At 43.7% G+C, this 20,465-nt stretch overlaps 1 protein-coding gene and 1 pseudogene across 1 annotated transcript in view; both read left to right on the top strand.

The window, feature by feature from the left end:
* LOC116074548 (solute carrier family 5 member 4A) overlaps nucleotides 1-20,465 on the top strand; it is a 41,844-nt gene that overhangs the window by 13,143 nt on the left and 8,236 nt on the right. Inside the window, exons 6-11 of the mRNA XM_031347186.1 lie at nucleotides 3,313-3,418; nucleotides 4,725-4,805; nucleotides 7,679-7,899; nucleotides 10,830-10,965; nucleotides 16,378-16,485; nucleotides 17,644-17,794. Coding sequence (XP_031203046.1) covers nucleotides 3,313-3,418; nucleotides 4,725-4,805; nucleotides 7,679-7,899; nucleotides 10,830-10,965; nucleotides 16,378-16,485; nucleotides 17,644-17,794 — 803 coding nt within the window. The remainder of the gene's footprint in view (nucleotides 1-3,312; nucleotides 3,419-4,724; nucleotides 4,806-7,678; nucleotides 7,900-10,829; nucleotides 10,966-16,377; nucleotides 16,486-17,643; nucleotides 17,795-20,465) is intronic.
* Nucleotides 12,472-12,692, top strand: LOC116074549 (annotated as a pseudogene).

A 20,465-nucleotide genomic window follows, 5' to 3' on the forward strand; every position in this document is an offset into this window, starting at 1 on the left:
GACTAATTGTCCTTCATGAGTGGTTACCAATTGGAAGTGGCTCATGGGTTAGGGGTGGGTCATTTGTCCACTTCCCCTGACAACACTGGGACCCTATCTGGCCAAGACCTGTGCAGATCTTATGCAAGCAGCCAGTCTCTGTGAGTTCATATGTGTCAGTCCTGTTGTATCTAGAAGGCCTTGCTTCCCTAATGTCCTCCATCCCCTATGGCTCTCACAGTCTCTCCTCATCTTCCTCCTCCTCTTCTTCCTTCTCTTCCTCTTCCTGCTCCTCTTCTTCCTCTTCCTCATATTTTCCCTCCTCCTCCTCTTCCTGCTCCTCTTCCTCATCTTCTTCCTCTTCCTCCTCCTCTTCCTCATCTTCTTCCTCTTCCTCCTCCTCTTCCTCATCTTCTTCCTCTTCCTCATCCTCTTCCACCTCCTCCTCTTCCTCTACTTCAGAGTCCCCTGAAGCCTGAAGGGAGGAATTTGATGGCGACATCCCATTTAGGATGGAGTGTTCCAAGGTCTCACATTCTCTGCACACTGTCCAATTGTGGGTCTCTATTTGTTCCCATCTGCTTCAGTAGGAAGCTCCTCTGAGGATGGCTGAGAGAGACACTGGCTTATAGTATAGCAGAATGTTTCTAGGAGTCGTTTTATTGGCGTATTCCCTTAGGAGCATATTAGTATTTGGTATTTCCCCTACGGCCGTGAAAAATCTCAGGTTCTTCAACACCCAAGCAGTGTCAGGTGTGGGTTCCATCTCATGGAGTGGGTCTTATTCCAATCAGATAGTGTTTGGCCACCATTGCACAGGCATAACTTACAAGCAGGTCACCATTGTAGATCACTGGGCTTGTAGCTGGGTAGGAGTTTACATTTCTTCTCTGGTCGCATACAATGCATTTTCCAGTAGGACCAACACTAGTCAGTGAGAGTCAAGGCTCTAGGTAGGCACCAGCTCAACTTCTCCACGTTCAGTGAGTTGTAGGGATGCTGTCTTCAGCAATAGGGCCTTACCATTAGTTTGTGGAGAACAACCAATACCTTTGTCGAGAGCCTGGCTTGTTTAAGGGTTTCTATGGGGCCCGTTTGGCTAACAACTCAATGAGATGCAACCCATTCCCGGAGGTTTCTCTTGATAGCAAGAGATATCTAGTTGGGTGTTTTTTCTCCCCTATTATTTGGCAAATCAATTTAGATTATATATTATATATGTATATATTTTAAGAAGCTTCTATTGTATTAGGTTTCCATATGATCCATCTCTCAAATGGCTCTTATTTTTACCTGTCTTCCCCATTTCTATTCCCTTAGTCCCCTCTTCCCCGCCTCTCCCAATCTGATCTCTCTTTCCAGACTTCTCTAGAAATCTATTCTATTTCCTCTTCCTAGGGATGCTCACCCGTCCTTCCTGGTCCCTTACTCTGTGCCTAACCTCCTTTGAATGTACAGCTTGTAGCCTGCTTATTGAAGACTTAACAGCCAAATCCATGTATTAGTGAATACACACCATATTTGTCTTCTGGGGGTCTGGATTATGTCATTCAGAATGATTTTTATTTTCCAGCTCCCTGCAAATTTCATGATTTCATTTTTTTTTAAAAAAATGGCTGAGATATATTCCATTGTGTGAATAGACTACCTTTCCTTTATCCATTCATCTGCTGATGGTCACCTAGCTTGTTTCCAATTTCCTGCCTACTCTGGAGAGAGTCACCATGCAAACATGCTTGAGCAAATATCTCTGTAGTAGGGTGCAGGGTCTTTCAAGTATATGCGCCCCCCCCCCCACATTCCTAAAGAAGAGAAAGGATTCTAATTGAAGAATCTAATGTTGAGAGCTGGGGAAATGGCTTCCCTTGGTGACAATGCTTCCTATGCCAGCATGAAGACCTGAGTCTCCACACCTGGTACCCCGGCAAATATCCAGTCATGGTCACGTGCTCACTTACAACTCCAGAACCGCGGAACAAGGCAGAAGGAAAACAGGAGGACGAGTGTGCGTGTGCACTATAGCATGAAGATAATAAATCCTGGTGCGGGGTTTCTTACCCACCTTAGACCATTTATGTTCTCAGATGGAAGATACACACACAGATCTATATTTTAATGTGCCTTAAGCAGCACAATCGCTGGGCAATTGCCGACCCTCCGTGCTGTTACAATCTACCTCTGACCGATAACTCTGAGTTAGTACTTAACTAACTTCTATGTTCCATCTTGGCTGCTCTCAACTCCAGTTAGCTGTCTGGGCCACGTTCTCTTGGCCCAGAGCTCAGGGCGCTCTCCTCTGTGCCACGTTCTTTTGGCCCACAGCCCAGGGAGCTCTCCTCCATGCCACGTTCTCTTGGCCCAGAGCTCAGGGCGCTCTCTTTGCTTCTCTAGCCCATGGCGGCTCTTGTCTCTCTCCTGCACACTGCTTCTAAGGCATGGTGACTCTCTTGTCTCTCTCCTTCCTTCTTCCTCATGGTCCCAAGCCCAGGCAATCTAAACTCTGCCTGTCTCTCTTCTCCCCAGTTCTTGGTTGCTGGCATCTTTACTTACCAATCAGAATTAACTGGGAGCAGGGACCCTCAATGTCTTATGATGTGCTACCAGTTTTGGGGGACACAAATGAACATTAGAATACAAACAGCATTAGGCCAAACCCACTACAGTGTGCGGTGCCGCCTGCCTACCTGTTATTCTCTGAAAGATTCTATCTTAGGGAAATAAGATCGAGCAGAATAGCTGACCTCCTCCTCTGCCCTCTACACACATGCAGGTGCACACACACCCACAAATGTACACATGTACCTGCACACACAAAATACACACATGTGCATGCACACACACAAGTGCACACATGCGAGTGCACACACATATACAAATGTACACATGTACCTGCACACACAAAATACACAGATGTGCATGCACACACACAAGTGCACACATGCGAGTGTACACACATATACAAATGTATACATGCACCTGCACACACACATCACTATCAAAAGAATAATGCATATATATATACATATATATATATATATCATAATTAGAGATTCTCCTAGGCAACTAATGAGCATCCCCAAACCTCACAGTACAGACAATTCTTAAACCGTGCCACCTTACTTAATAAGTACCTCAAGGGAGCAACCAACGAATGGCCTTGAGGATAACTAGTGAGTGGCACTGCTGTGTGAATATCTTCCTATGGGATATTTATGCAGTGTCTTCAGGGATGAATAGTTCACCAGGGCCTGTGAGGCTGGGGTGGGGTGGGAGGGGAGAAGCCAGAGTCCTGAAACGCCTGCTTTCCCCCAACCTGCCCTGTTCCTTTTCTAGGCAGACATATTTTCTGGAGCCATCTTCATAAAGCTGGCTCTGGGACTGGACCTTTACCTGGCAATCTTCATCCTCTTGGCTATCACCGCCGTTTTCACGATCACCGGTAAGTCGTCTGTGTGCTTGTCCTTTGTCAGGTCGTGCCAGCTCCGCTGATCCCACACGTGTGTGCATATATGTTTGTGCCTGTATCGTATCGCAGGAAACCATAGTCCCTAGATAAGATGTTCAACGAGGGGAACAATGATTCATTCCCATTCTAGAGCAAAAACGGTTTGGCTAGATGGCTTAGCACAAGGGCCTGCGAAGTGGGGGAGGTCAGAGGATTATTAAGGAAAGCTTTTGTGATATTAGACGTTTGCCCTTTTCTCCCTACTTGGTATTTATAAGTGAACATTGCAATAAAACTACCCTGTAAGAGAAACTTTGCATTAGACAGATGCAAGATAAAGCCATGTGTGGTGTCATATCCCATAATCCCAGAGCTAAGGGAGCTGAGGCGGGATGATGGAGAGTTCAAGGCCAACCTGGGCTACTGAGCAAGGCCCTGCAAAGAAAGAGGCAAAGAGCAGTTGGAGAAGGCCAGGGGAGAGGAGAGGATGAGAGGGAAAGGGAAAGGGAAGAGAAAACAGAACAAAAGAGAGAAGAAGGCCAGAGAAAGGGTAAACTAAAAAAAGACACAAGTGTTAAGAAGACAATGATGTTCCCTGCAGGCTTATTTACGCAGCTATGGTGGCTCACACTTGTAATCCCAGGAACTGGAAACTGAGGCAGGTGGATTTCCAGGAGTTCAGGACCAGCATGGCCAACATAGAGATTCCAGACTGGCCTTGGCTAAAGGATGAGATGCTATCTGGATGAGACTAAACCTGAAAGTCAAGCTTGCGAGCCAGCCCAGAGCTTTCTCATTTTCTTGCTTTGTTTTTGGTTACAAAACCTAAGCTATCCTGTCTGTCCCTGAACTGACTCTCGGCCTAAGATGATCTTGAGGCTTACAAAGGTTTTGCCTCAACCTCCCACATAGCTGGAGTAATAGGTTCGCTCCTAGCAGCCAGGAGCTGGGATGTTTCCTCCTGTGTTTTTTGTTTGTTTGTTTCAAGATTTATCTATTATTATAAATAAGTACACTGTAGCTGTCTGCAGATGCACCAGAAGAGGGCGTCAGATCTCATGATGGGTGGTTGTGAGCCACCATGTGGTTGCTGGGATTTGAACTCAGGACCTTTGGAAGAGCAGTTGGTGCTCTTACTCACTGAGCCATCTCGCAAACCTCTTCCTGTGTGTGTGTGTGTGTGTGTGTGTGTGTGTGTGTGTGTGTGTTTTAACAATGTTCCTATATGCATTCAGGCTGGAGGAGACCCCAGCTATGAGTGCCTGTGGATAAATCACTGGTTTTTCCTTTCTCTTCCCAGGGGGCTTGGCATCCGTGATTTACACAGATACCTTCCAGGCGGTCATCATGTTGGTTGGCTCCTTCATCCTCATGGTATTCGGTAAGTTAGGACTGTGTGCACAGATCCCTAGATTCTTGTCTCTCTCTGCCTGCTCATTATTGCTTCCTTCAGATTCTCCTGGGTCACATTTTTTTCTCCTGTCATTTTATATAATCCTCATCGTGGAAATAGTTGCCTAGCTTTCTTTCTTGCTTTATTATATCAAAAAGAGGAAACAAGGGAGGGTTCCATTTCTTTAAGAAGATTGCTTAGGTTGAGTATCTTCTTTAACCTCCACGCCTTTGTGCTCAGAATGGATGAAAGCCCTTGGTTGATAAGAGTATTGGTGCATTGGGTTGAAAAAATAAAAGTTTTTTGATTTATGTTGTAGTTGTATTGGTAGGGTAATAACAATTAAAGCAAAAGAGGCCATTGTAAATGAGTGCAGAAAGACCTTCTGAACTAGACCACTCTGTGGGCAGGAAAACAGTGTATTGGAAAACATGCTGCCAGGCTGTCTCACAAGAATGGAGAGCAGCAGTTCAGCAGGAAAGAGAGTGGCTTTCATAAGGCACTCAGCAGGACGGGAAGCCTTGAGCTGGTGGGAGTTGTCATTATTAATAGGGAACCATGTGGACTCCCCTCAAGACCCCATTAGTTGATGGTTAGGAGCAATAGGAAGTAGCAGCTTTCCTGACAAACAAAACCCTGAATTATCAAGTTTTCTGGAGAAGGCTGAGTTTAGGTTTCCGTTTATTTTGGTACATTTATCTTTATCCAATAGGAACCAGACCAGGTTGAGCCCAGGCCCTCCTCTTAGGCCATTGTCAGCACAGTGGGCCATTTTGGGGGCCAACTCTGAGACCTACAAGCTATGGATTTGAGAGAGAAAGACTGAGGGGTACCAGGGAAGGATTGGAGATGGAAAAAAGAGAAGAGGGGAAACAATGTTCAAAATACAAAAATTAAAAAAAAAAAAACCTTTTGATGTATCTAGAACTTTCACTGGAAAATTAAGTATTAGAAAATCTCAGATAACTGTTAACTAGTTGTATCTATTTTAAACAACCACTCCATTAAAAGAGGGAATCTCTGACTCTTTTGCCTGCTCTTAGAACCTGTTCTTTCTCCTGAGTCGATAGGAGGGTGTCTTATTATATACTTAGCCTTATTGGATCTTGTCATGCCCTGTTCAGTTGATATCCAGGGAGGCCTGCTCTTTTCTAAAGGGAAACAGAAGAGCAGTAGATCTTGGGGCAGGGAGGCTGTATTGGGATGTATATTATAGGAGAAAAAAAACCTCACTTTATTCAGCACACTGTTAGCGTGCACAAACATGGCTTGGCATTTTCTTTGTGATTCCCACTGTTTTGTTCTCATATCTTGCTGGCAGGCAGCCATAATGAATTCACAGCGTGCAAACTTAATTTTCTTCCGCATTCTTCTACATTGAGGAGGCTTAGGCAAGATCGGGTTATCTTGACCCTACCTTCTCCCCATTGGAGCCTCATCTGGCATGTAAATAAATGGTATCTCCTATCTTCCAAAAAAAAAAAAAGTGTGTGTGGGGGGTGGGGGATTCCTTCTTCCATGCTGGGAGAGATTCTTAATTTAGACTAAAGGGCTCCTTCCAAGACAGGCCCTTGTATGTCCCATGATGTTTTAACAGATTAAAGAGGGATTCCTTCCTTTCCTGCTGGGGAAAGGTACTTTGTAAACAAATAAACACAAAACAAAACCAAGAAAAGCCTTTGCTGGCGTGTGGTGTGATGTGATTACAGCCCTTTGACTTTAAAAGCCCTACCCTGCCCTGTTTTAGCTCCCAAGAGCTCTTCTGAGGTACTTTTCCACTAAGCATAGTGATTCGTAACCTTTATGCATAGATTATCTTAAAATGATACTCTGTGTAGATAATCCATAAGTGCAACAAAAAAGACAAGGTGAGGATAAACGCCTCTCCCCAGTTCTGAAGTCCCCAGGCTCCATCCAATAAGCTGCGCTAAAACAATCTTGAACATGCCTGTATCCACTCACATAGCTTCAAGTCTATGAAGCTAAGACTGAAAGAAAAATAAAAAGCGACCCCAAACAAACAACAACAAATCCCCACTGGTATGGTGACTTCAACACAATCAGGACATCATTAACCATGTGGCTATCAAATTAAATTCAGCTCATTTACCCAGCTCCCCATCTTGGCCATCTTTGGCATGACAAAGCTTCCTATGCCCTTCTTGTTCCCTGGTCTCTGTTATTTGAACTTAATGGTAGGATGCCAGGTTATTCTCTCTCGGTCCCACTATTCTGATAAATTCTGCATCATCTGAACTTATGCTCGATAGCTGCAGATGTATTGGCTCATTTTTTTCTCATATCAACTATTATTGACTCCTGACTAGCCATTCCAGACCTGCAATGGTCTCTCTTACCTTTTCTCAGCTTGCTGCCTCAAATTCCCCTTCTTCTCTTCTTCCCATTGTTTTATAAATACCATAATTAAATATAGTACGTCACCAGAAAACTAGACTATGTGAAAGGTTTGAAGGCCATTGCTCTCCTCCTTTCAAAAGAGTTGAGATTCCTGGTGGCTAATTTCACAGGGATTGCTCTGTGATCTCCCCATCAGGATTGTCTCTGCTCTGCGTGGTTGGGAGGCACCAAGGTCAGTCTATTGCTGGCGCTTCTCATTTTTTACTGTGATGCTAGCTAGCTACTGAACACAATATGGAAGAGTGTTGTAAGAAAAAGGCGTAATAATTATTTGCTTCATGAGCTTTGTGAATTTGACCTGTTGCCAGCAGAGACATCAGAAAGGCCTGGATCAGGAGAGAGGGTCATTGAAGGTTAGCTCGGACTCCGCTTCAGGGGACAATTGTAGAGAGCAGCTATCTGCAGTGGGCAGGGGCTATTTTATTTCTCTGGTGCTTTTGCAGCATTTGTTGAAGTCGGAGGCTACGAGAACTTTACCGAGAAGTACATGAACGCCATCCCCTCTGTAGTGCAGGGGGACAACCTGACCATCAGCCCCAGGTGCTACACTCCTCAGTCGGACTCCTTCCACATCTTCCGGGACCCTGTCACTGGAGACATTCCTTGGCCAGGAACTGTATTTGGAATGCCGATTACAGCTTTGTGGTACTGGTGCATAAACCAGGTATGTGCATAAGTGCGCAGGTATGCGCATGAGGGAGAGCAAGAGAGAACCTCTGTTCCTTTTTTTCATCTCACAGAAAAGCACTAGGATCTAGTTTCGGCACACAAACATCATTTTCAAATCAGAACGTCTTTACAAGACGTAGGAAGAGCAGCTGCCCCGTGCCACACCCTTCCCTGCATCATATCCCTCCGAAGCAGACCCAGCAGGCTCCTTCAATCAATTATTTGCTATTTATAACCTTTCTTGGCCCCCCTGAACCATAAGCACAGATGTGACCTTAGACCTCTCTAGAAATGAATGCTCTCAGAACCCACCCTTTGTTCTGTCCAGTTTTAGAAATAAAATAAAATAAAATAAATAAAAAGGCAGGCTGAAGCCGGGCGGTGGTGGCACACGCCTTTAATCCCAGCACTTGGGAGGCAGAGGCAGGAGGATTTCTGAGTTCAAGGCCAGCCTGGTCTACAAAACCGGTCTGTTTTGTTTTGGGACCGGTTTCCGGGCATTCCCTCACATTCTTAGATCTCACTAGAAATGAATGCTCTCAGAACCCACCCTTTGTTCTGTCCAGTTTTAGAAATAAAATAAAATAAAATAAAAAAATAAAAAGGCAGGCTGAGCAAGCCAGTCTGCAGAATTCTTCCACAGCTTCTGCTTCAGTTCCTACTTCCAGGTTCCTGTCCTGAATTTCTGCCCTGGATTCCTTCAGTGATGGACTTTAAGATAAAATAAATCAAATTGCCGGTTTGGGAATTCCTCCAAAACCAGTCTGTTTTGTTTTGTTTTGTTTTTTGAAAGAAACCAACCCTTTTAAAATATTTCAAAACATTTAAAAAGCTGTGGGAACTTTTATAAGTTGGAATATTCTATATTGTGATATTAACATTAATGTGAGATCCTGGGGGTAAGCAAGAAAAGAAGGCTTGTAGTTGAACAGTGATGTGTTTGTGTGGCAAGTTGCCAAGGGGTCAGTTTTGCTCAATAGTCTTAAGTTAATTTGATACAAGCTGGAGCCATATGAGAAGAGGGAGCCTCAGTTAGAAACACCCCCATCAGACTGGCTTGTGGAAAAGTCTATTGTAAAAATGGAGTTTCCCTCCCAGCCCCGAGTTCCCAGATTAATGACTCTGAGAGCCAAATATATTTACAAATACCTTGGCCATAAGTGTCACATGTTCCCCAACTAACTCATAACTCAATATCCAGTTTATTCTAGTCTAAATTATATCATATGACTGGTAACTCCTGCTCAGCGTTCACGCATCTACCCTTCCTCATGTCTCGGGGCAAATCCTCCCACGCCCGGCTCTCTCCCAGAATCCCCTTCTCCCTCCCACCTTCTATACTACCCCTTTCTTATAGGTCATAGGATTTTATTGACAGGGGATGCATCCATACAGCACACAAGAGATTCCTTCTACAGCCTGTGGTACATTTTCTTGGTTGGGGATTGATGTGGAAAATTCCAGCTCACTGTGGGCAGTGCTGCCTCCGGGCTGAGAGGGTCCTGGGTGAGCTAAGAAAGCAGGTTGGGTGAGCCATGAGGAGCAAGCCAGTAACCAGCACTTCTTCATGGCCTCTGCTCCGGGGCTTGCCTCCGGGTTCCTGAATTCCTTCCCTGGCTTTCCTTCCGTGATGAACTGATGAACTGTAAAGTGAAATAAATAGTCTCCTTCCCAAGTTGCTTCTGGTTGTACGGCTTTATCGGAGCGAGAGAAACCCCAACTAAGGACAACTCATCTGAAGGAAGCATCCCTATTTTTGGCAACTATTTAGAATAATATTATCAAGAAGTCAGGATTTTATGAGGAGCTTGGAATATAGATCAACAATAGAGCACCTGCCTAGCATACATAACATTCTGGATTTGAACCCCCAACACTGAAAAACTGGGGGAGGGAAGAGAAGTATATAAAACATTCTGGGATTGTTTTATACATTCTGCTTCTCTGCATAATTCTCAATAGATTTGCATAGTTTAGGTAGGAATTTTTTAAATCACGTGAATCCCTCTTTGAGGACCCCCATTACTAAATATGATTTGTGGGTAGTCACGGACCATGACGAAAACAATCCACATGAACGTCTCAGTGATCTACTCACTGCCCGACTACTGCATTTCCTTTTCTTTCTTCTTTAAAAATAAAAAGATTTATTTATAATATGTAAAGTACACTGTAGCTGTCTTCAGACACCCCAGAAGAGGGGGTCAGATCTCATTAGATCTTGTTATGAATGGTTGTGAGCCACCATGTGGTTGCTGGGATTTGAACTCAGGACCCTCAGAAGAGCAGTCAGTGCTCTTAACCGCCGAGCCATCTCTCCAGCCCTACTATTGTGTTTTCATAGCAACAGAAATGACTAGTCAAAGAGGCTATTACCTCATCAACAGTAGGAAGATCCTAACGATGCCTAGGATATTACATTCACAGCCTAAAGCATAACGTAGGGCAGTATTACCACCTCCAGGGATTACCATTGTTACTTTGCAGCCTGGACACTGTCTGCCTTCTTGTGACTATAGATAGTACCCGCCACAGTGCACAACCATGGGTGTCAGTCCTCATGTTCCACCTCGTTTGAAGGTGACCCAGCACCTCGGTCACTGCTCCATATGCCAGGCTAGCTGGCCAGCAAGTTTCCAAGGGTTTCCCCATCTCTGTCCACCATTAGCTATAAAAACACTGGGACTGCCAACACATGCCACCGTGTCCAGATTTCCATCTCTGCACCAGCTTCGGGGAATAATCCTACTTGAGAAACGTAGCCTCACAATACACAGTCTAAATAGTTCTTCAAACCATCGCCTTCCTCCAGAGCCCATTAGCTTCCACCAACGCCATCTTTTCTTGCTGCCGTTTTAAACCTCAGAAGACAGATTGGACATCATTTTCTGGTTGTCTCACTACTATATTGCGTTTCCCCGGCAGGTCATCGTACAGCGCTGCTTATGTGGCAAGAACCTGTCGCACGTGAAGGCTGCCTGCATCCTGTGTGGCTACCTGAAGCTGCTCCCCATATTCTTCATGGTGATGCCAGGGATGATCAGCCGCATTCTGTACCCAGGCAAGCCACACCCTTAATGTCTGTTCTCTGCTTGAATTCATATAAGTCTATTAAGGAACTCTTATTCCTTTCAGATTTAGATTTATTTTCCACATACGGGTGTTTCGCCTACATGCATGTCACTGTTATCACATGCATGCAGTACCCGAGGAAGCCAGAGGTGGCGTCGGGTCCTCCAGAACTTGAGTTATACACGGTAATGAGCTTCCATGTGGATGCTGGGAACCAAACCCAAGTCCTCTGCAAGAGCAGCAAGTGCTCTTCTTGACTGTTAAGCCATTTCTCCAATCCCAGGTATCTTTAAGATATAGCAAAACCTTACTAAAATAGGAAACCTATTCTAGGTAGAAATAGAAGGAGAAATTCAGGTTGAGAAAACAGCTGCTGCTGCAGGGGTGTCCGGGGCATAAAAATCAGTTTGCCTTATTTGAGAACCGTTTCCTTAGTCCTTTAAGCGCTCCGCGTATCCTTGGAGGCATTTGAAATGGTGAGTCCTGTTTTCAGAAGTTTAGAGAGTATGATAGAAGGGCACTGAAGGAAGTAGTAGGATTTGTTAAAGATAATTCGTGAGCTGCAGATGCTAAGGGTGGGAAGGTACGCATCATAGTTAGGGTTTCATTGCTACGAAGAGACACCATGACCAAGGCAACTCTGATAAAGGCAAACATTTAATACAGGGCTGGCTTACAGGTTCAGAGGTTCAGTCCATTATCATCATGGTGGGAATCGTGGCAGCGTGGTGCTAAAACTTCAAGCGTTATATTGTCTAGGTATGGAGAGAGTATGTACTCTTGTCCTGTTCCTGATTTTAATGGAAATGCTTTCCCTCCATCTAAGGTGGCATAGGCTATGGGCTTGCCGTAAACTGCTATTCCTAGGTCGGAGCTTTTCATTGGTCTCCCTACTCTCTTTAACGATTTTTATTATCATAAAAGTCGTATCATATGATTGGATTTTGTCAAAAGCCTTTTCTGCATCTAATGAAATAGTCATGTGGTTTTCATCTTTTAGAATGTTTATATGATAGATTAATTTCTTAACTTACATATATGTTGAACCATCTCTGCAACTCAGGGGCAATGCCTGTTTTATTCTGGTGGATGGTAATTTTGTGTGTACTTGTATTGGGCTTGTAAATATTCCATTGGGAATTTTTACATTTATGTTCATAAGGGAAATTGATCTGGACTTACCTTTCTTTGTTGCGTCTTAATGTGGTTTGGGAATCAGAGTAACTGTAGCCTCATAAAAAAAGAATTGGGCAATGGTCCTTCATTTTCTATTTTGTGGAATAGTTTCAGGAGTATTTGTGTTAATTCTTCTTTGAAGCTCTGGTAGAATATGGCCCTGGACTTTTTTTTAAACTTGAGAAACTTAATTACTGCTTCTATTGCACTAGGAGTTATACATCTACCTAAATGACTTATCTGATCGTAGTCTAACTTTGGTAGCTGCTATATATTGGGAAAGATCTCCATTTCGGGAAAGGGGCACAGCATTCGAAACATGGCAGATGATGTAGATCAGCAACAGACCACCAATACCATAAAGGAACCCCTGGATCTTATCAGGCTCATTGAAATATGATCCTGGGAGAGGTGACGATGATGTAGAGTGTTGAGGAGACATATGAAGAGATAGAAAAATCCACAAAACGAAACATCCCCATGCTCTTCGTCCAGGGAGATGGTGTTGTTCCAGTTGTCCCTCTGTTGAGAGTTGGCTGAGACAAAAGATGGATCCTGTGTAGGAAGGTGGAGACTTTGCCCCTTGAGAAGTACAGGATCCTCCCAGAGAGAGAAGCTCACATGCAATCTGATAGTCAGGAATGACCTGAGGAACCCTCTACCCTCAAAGAAGTTCATTTGCAAGTAACTCAGGAGCTCTCCAGCTAAATGACCTGACCCTTCCTCCAGCCCTCCAGTCAGTATGGTCACCTTGCTCTTTTCAGGAGTTGGTTTGCCCATTGTTCTTGCAGTTACATTCAGGTTGTTTTTCTTTAAATTAAATTTAATGTCTCCTTTTTTTAAAAAAACAAATTATCCATTTCTTTTATATTTTCCAATTTGATGGAATACAGGTTTCTTTTTTAAAAAGTATGTCCTTATGACTGTTTGCATTTTCTCATTGTTTATTGTTATATTCCCCTTTTCATCTTTAGACTTGTTAATTTACATCTTCACTCTCTGCCTTTTTAGTTAATTTGGCTAAGGAGTTGTCAATCTTACTGATTTTTCTCAAACAACCAACTCTTTGCTTCATTGAGTTGGATAAAAACTCTTTGTATTTTTTTTTGTTTCTATTTTATTGATTTCATCCTTGAGTTTGATTATTTCTTGCAGTCCACTCTTTTTGGGTATTTTTTTTTTTCTCTTCTAGAGCTTTCTGTTCTAGGGTGTGTCGTTTAGTTACTAAGATCTCTCCAAATTTTTAATGTAGGCATTTAGTGAACTTGCTTCTAAGAACCCCCTTCACTGTGTCCCATGGGTGTGGTTATACTGTGCTTTCATTTTATTCTATTCTTAAAAGGATTGAACTTATTTCTTAACTTCTGTCTTCACCTGTTGTTCACTTAGTAGTGAGTGGTTGCTCAGTTTCCGTGAGTTCGGAAGCTTTCTGTTGTTTCTCTCGTTCTTGGTATCCAGCTTTAGTCTCTGACGTTCGGGTCGGATGCAGGGTGTTATTTCAGCTTTCTTGTTATTTGTGGAGGCTCACTTTGTGTCTGAACATGTGCCAATTTTCAGAAAGTTCCATGAGCTGCTTAGAAGAAGGCATGTTCCTTTGCATTTATTTAGTGGCATGTTCTGTAAATATCTGTCGGATCCATTTGGTTTATGATCTTGTTTAGCTCCAGTAGCATCTATGTTTAGCTTTTTGTTGGAATGACTACCTATCGGTGAGGGTGTGGTATTCAAGTCACCCATTGTTAGTGTGTGAGGATCAATATGTAATTTAAGTTGTAGTACACACACACACACATACACACACAGTATATCATTATATATTAAACATATATACATAAATACATATATACACATACATATAACATATATAATTATATATCATATAATTACTATATTTTGTAGTGTGTGTACACACACACACACTTGGGTGCCCATATGTTCAGTCCATATATGGTAAGAATTGCAATACTCTCTCAGATTTTTCCTGGAATGACCGCCTCCAGTCGTCTCTGATTAGTTTTGCTTTGAAGCCTGCTTCCTCAGATATTAAAATGGCTACACAAGCATGCTTCTTGGGTCCATTTTCCTGGCGTATATTTTCCCATCCTTTTACCCTGAGGTTATGTCTATCCTTGACGTTGTGGTATGTTTCTCGGATCTAGCTGAAGAATGGATGCTGTTTTTAAATCCATTCTGTTAGTCTGTGTCTTTTCATTGGGGGGATTGAGACTGTTGATGTTGAGAGTTATCAGTGAGCAGTGTTTGCTGGTTCATGTTATTTGGTTGTGGTGGTGTGGGAGTGCCCCGCTCTTTTGATTGGCTGCTCTGATATTGTTCTGTTTTCTTAGGTGTGCTTAGCCCCTTCAGGTTGTAGTTTTCCTTCTAGTACCTTCTTGAGAGCTGTATTTTTAGATAGACACTACATAAATTCGGTTTTATTGTGAAATGTCTTTCTTTCTCCACCTATCATCATGGAAAGTTTTGCTGGGGGCTGGAGAGACGGCTCAGCAATTAAGAGCACAGACTGTTCTTCCAAAGGTCCTGAGTTCAATTCCCAGCAACCACATATTGGTTCACAACCATCTGTAACGGGATCCAATGCCCTCTTCTGTGTGTCTGAAGACAGCCACAGTGTACTCATCACATACATGAAATAAATAAATCTTTAAAAAAAAAAGTTTTGCTGGGTATAGTAGTCTTGACTGGCACATGTGCTCTCTTGGAGTTTGTAGATGATTTGTCCAGGCCCTTCTAGCTTTTAGAGTCTCCATTGAAAAGTCAGGTGTTTAGTTCTGCCTTTATATGTTATTGGTCTTTCCCCTTGGAGATTTTAATATTCTTTGCTTATTCTGTACATTTAGTGTTTTGATTATTGTGTGTCACAGAGATTTACTTTTCTGGTCCAGTCTATTTGGTGCTCTGCATTCTTCTTGTATCTTGTCAGCATCTCCTTCTTTAGGTTGGGAAATTTTCTTCTATGATTTTGTTGAACATTATTTTCTATGCTTTTGATCTGGGTACCTTTTCCTTTCTCTATTTCTACTATTAGTAGATTTGGTCTTTTCATAGTGTCTTAGTTAGAGTTACAATTGCTTTGTCAAATACCATGACTAAAGCAATTTGGAGAGGAAAGGGTTTATTCAGCTTATGAGTTCACTGGCCCCAAGGACCAAGGCCAGGGAAGTCACCATGGGAAACGAGGGTAGAGGAAGGGGAGAGAAAGAGAGAAGGGTTGTATACACAGAGAGAAAGGAGGAGGAGGAGGAGGAGGAGGAGAAGAGTGCCCAAGACCAAAATGTCTGGATTATATAGGGAGGAGCCTCTTATGGAAGAGTGGTTCAGGGTTGGGGGCAGGGTATGCCAAGCTGGGACTGAGGGATGCTGGGAGAACCTAGAAGCCAGATCTGCTTTGGTATGTAAAATATGCGCCTCAGCCCCTTGTCCCAGGTTTAAGACCAAACAGAAGGTAGTGCTTCTGAGATTCTGACAGGTGTGGCCACTGGGGTTCTGGATAAAATGGTTTTCTAGGTTTTAGGAAAATGACAGAGAATGGGAATTCACTAGAAGAGGAGGCTGAGGAGGTCTAGTGGAGGGAGGAAAGCAGCATGTGCCACCAGTGTTTGTCTAGTCCCCTGAGAATGAGGGTAGAGTGAGCGGGAGGCGAGGCTGGAACAGTTGGTCTGCTACGGAGATGGGGATTTGGAGCAGAAGAGGGAGAGCTGAGGTTGTCTGTCTGATTCGCCAGCCTTCAGACAGGTGGCTGAGACAAAGGAATGGGAGGGTGAGGAAGACTACAATGTCCACTAGAGATGAGGGCAGCAAAGGGGAAGGGAAACTATGGTAGGTGGTACACTCCAGAGCTGGAGGTGAGACCAGGGGACTGGATTCAGAGGAGAGTGAAGAACATCAGACGATTCCCTGGCAGCGCATTTCCACAGAGTGCTAGAGGATGATCATCTATCTCTAAAGCTCCATCCGGGTCATATCTAAGGGACAGTCCTGCCTGATGAGTCAGTCCATCGGGATCTATGAAAATAAGACAATGGCAATGTCGTATGCTGGATAAAGAGGTACCAGGTCTTTGACATAAGATTCAAAAATGTTTCTCTATTTCCAGACAGGCGCCTTTCCTCCCACCCATGAGCTTACTTCCCTCTTTCTCCAGCGGTGGCAAACTGTGCCTGTTTGAGTCTTGCTCACTGACCTGCCCTCTGGAACGTTTCCCCAGATATGGTGGCCTGCGTTGTGCCTTCTGAGTGTGTGAAGCAGTGTGGCGTTGATGTCGGCTGTACTAACTATGCCTACCCGATGCTGGTGCTGAAGCTGATGCCCATGGGTAAGTAAAGGTTGAGGCTCACACAGCCTCACATGCTTGGTCTGTAGATGGGGCTCACACAGCCTCACACGCTTGGTCTGTAGATGAACATAGAAAGGGTTGCGATGTAATCCTCAGCATTTACTACTCTTACTTCCACTCACGCAGCTGTTGATAGACATTTCTCGGGCATCTTTCATATGTTGCCAGGAGCCTAGACCTTCCAGATATGAGATGAGCATCTTGACTCTTTAGGCTCAAGACTCTTTGAAGAAAATTAGGAATATTTACCTTGTCTCTTTCTAATAAAAAGCACCGTTTAACCACAAACCTATATATCCAGTTGGAGTAGAGGTTAATTGTGGGCCAGGGACACTCAGATGTTTGATCTCAAACTATTCATGATGCAGACACGCACTGAGTGTATTATGTCCCAGGCACTAACTTGGGTACCCAGGAACACTGATGGAGTTGCAAATATAAATCTCCCTACCACTTAGAATTCACATTTCATTTCCTGAGATATAAGACACATTGCACGCATGAAGTGAGTACATTAATAAGATACCGGAGTGAGACTGTGGTGAACTGAATCCGAGAGAATTGTAGAGAGCTCAGGTGCGAACAGTTGAACACTTCCATTAACACTTCCACGGCCCTCTCTTCATCTCAACACACATGAGCATTCTCAGAATGAAGGGAGTGTAGACCACAGATCTGACACCATATTCCCGTATCCTCTCTTCTAGCAGATCTAGGGCTAAAGGGAATGAGAGCACCGGGATGCTACAAGGATTCAAAATCTTTTGGCTTTTCCTTTCCAAAAACAGCAGAACCACTAAAAAACCAGATTTTTCCACTAAATCTTTGTGTGATCATAAGACCACCACAAGGAAAGAATGCATGCCACAGCTTATTCTATTCTAAAACTAGGTCCCAAAAACTATGATCTGTATTTATATTTGGGACTAACTTCCCTACTGTGTGATTTTGAGATCACCAGGAGTTACACAGCAAGCTCCCCCTGCATTTCTATTATATGTGTATGATTGACATCTGCTCAAACAGTCAATGTTCCAGAGAAATCCAGTGTCTTGGAGCAACTCCCTGCTTTTAGGCTGGCACTCAATAGAATAGGACCATCCACTCTAACCAGAGCTTGCTCCCTCTGACCCCCAGGACTACGAGGCCTGATGCTGTCCGTCATGTTGGCTTCTCTCATGAGCTCCCTGACCTCCGTCTTCAACAGCGCCAGCACCCTCTTCACCATGGACCTGTACACCAAGATAAGGAAGAAGGCAACGGAGAGAGAGCTCCTGATAGCCGGACGGTGAGGGAACCTGCTATCTGCCTAGAACGCCTCTGAGGAAGAGACGTTGCAGCGACAGCCTAGGGTTTGCATATTTTTTCCTTCAGTGAAAACAATCTCCAGTCTACAGTGGAAGAGGTGACACCGGGAACAGTTTAACTCGGCATCTCTTTACACATCCAAAAACTGAGGCCATTTGAATGTAATCGTTGTTTTCGTTTTTTCATATTGTAAGTGTTTCAGGCGGTCCGTGTGTTTTTTTTTTTTTCTGTTTTGACCTTTTCCTCCTACAATCCCTTCCAATCATGTCTTCACAGATTACCACCTACTTCATCTTCATCTCTCAATGTCTCCGAGTATGTCACCTGCAAGGGATGATAAATCACATTACTACCCCAAATGAGATTATCAACTTTGCACCCATTAAGGATTAGCTGTTAGAAAGGGCAGACTCGGGGAAGGGACTAGCTCAACAAGTTGCTTAGAGGGTTATGTTAACCAAAGATCCCCTAAGTGGTCTGGGAGCCCTGAAGACAAATAAGGGGAAGAAATAATCAAGAAGAAAGAAAGAACCCCCTTTTCCTCTTTGTTATTTATTTATTTTTTAAGATTTATTCATTTACTGTATGAATCCACTGTAGCTATCTTCAGACACACCAGAAGAGGGAGTCGGATCCCATTACAGATGGTTGTGAGCCACCATGTGGTTGCTGGGATTTGAACTCAGGCTCTCAGCCGCTGAGCCATCTCACCAGCCCGTACATTTTCAATAATGAAAACAAGCTATCACTTACCTGTGGAGTGTCACCTCAAGGTCACTCTGTGGCTTCTCAGCTAGTTAGAAGAGAAACGGGGTTCCTTTTCTTCTCCACTTTTCCTGTGGTTTTCTCTCTGTGGTTTGGGATAGAAGCGCTCTCAGAGACGACTGCCAAGCCCAGTGTTTTTACAGACCAGTCTCGAAGGGCACCGCCCGCTTTCTTTGGAAATTGATACCAAGAGGAACTCAACACTATTCATTCGTTTTTCTTTGCTTTATAGCATCTTTACTAAATCAAACACTTGAAATGGAAACCTGGTGGGCCTCCCTTGCTCCAGGTCCTGACTGGGTGAAGGCTGTAGGAGAAGAGAATGGAAAAGCATCGTTGTTTCTCTTTGTTTTATCTTCCTGGGCTGGTGTTCAAAATACACTGATCCCACCATTCGAGACATGATCTTGGACACAAATTTCTTTTAAGTCAAAAATAGCCAAGTAATATCTCTGTCCTCTTTGTTACCAAATGTCTCTCTCCCAACATGCAATCATGAGAAGCTACACACAACAAAAATACTTGGCTTCGTATGAGCAAGCTATGCCTCTGCTGAGGGGGTAGAGAAACAGAGCGGCAGCGGGTGAGATCGTAATCAGAACACATTATGTGAAAGAAATCCTCTTTCGGTAAAGAGAGAAATAGGACGCCAAAAGGGATAGAAGTCAGGCAGAAGGAAAAGATGCACGTGACCTCACGAAAAAGGTTAGCAGGTTTTCCGGTGGGCGTGGCATCTGAGTGAAGTCTCCCGTGGGCGTGGCACTTGAGTGAAATCCGGAAGTGGGGCAGGGAAGGCTCTATGGGGGCAACAACAGTGAGACCATCGCTTATGTCAGGTGTGTGGCAGCTCTGCTAACAAGGGATAAGGCTGTCCCCAGGTAGCAAGTAGGAAAATAAAAAGAGCACAGCTTACCAAGATATCCAGGAGCCAGGCCACGCCAGGCCACTTGAGCTCGAGACAGAAATAATTGAAGTGGGCTGGGACAGCACCTGGTTTTCTTTCCAGTGGGGACAGCGACAATAATAATGGAGTGATTTGTCCAACCTTTGCGACGCTCTGGGTTTCATGAGTGTCACAGTTAAGTCGTGTTGCATGGTGGCGGAGGTTTTGTAAAGTTTAAGTGGACGTTAAGCGTCGCCGTCTTCTGCCCAAAGACTTGTTCCTCCATTCACCCCACCGCCATGGCGGTATTTCAGATGAATGTGGAGACGGTGAGATTTCATGTATAATCTTGTTAATATATTTGACTCCTTATTCACACACAAAGACACAGAAACCCCTGGGTTTAGAAAACCATATAGTTCGTCTTATGGCTCCTGGGATCTTCTAGTTGACATTTTTAACCTGCCCTTTCTGTCAAAAAAAAAAAAAAAAACCCACATAAATTAGTATTTCTTGTCAATTCATCCAGTATTCTGAGAGAGAGAGAGAGAGAGAGAGAGAGAGAGAGAGAGAGAGAGAGAGAGAGAGAGAGGCTGTTTTAATCCTCATTTTGTTTTTTTTTAAAGATTTATTTATTTATTTATTTTATGTGTATAAGTACACTGTAGCTGTCTTCAGACACACCAGAAGAGGGTGTCGGATCCCATTATAGGTGGTTGTGAGACACCATGTGGTTGTTGGGAATTGAACTCAGGACCTCTGGAAGAGCAGTCAGTGTTCTTAACCCCTGTGCCCTCTCTCCAGCCCCCTCCCACCTCCCCACCCCATCCTACCTCCGATTTCGTTTTTCCTACCCAAGAAAAAGATAAAAATTGGATTCTATTTCATTATACAAATAACTACTGATTAAGAAAACTAACACAGCATTTCTGCGATACATATTGTACTAAGGAATTATTAAGCAACAGCTGACATTTGATTGTCTTTATGAGGAACCATTAAT

This window comes from Mastomys coucha, unplaced genomic scaffold (genome assembly GCF_008632895.1).
Source record: "Mastomys coucha isolate ucsf_1 unplaced genomic scaffold, UCSF_Mcou_1 pScaffold3, whole genome shotgun sequence".
NCBI lineage: Eukaryota > Metazoa > Chordata > Mammalia > Rodentia > Muridae > Mastomys > Mastomys coucha.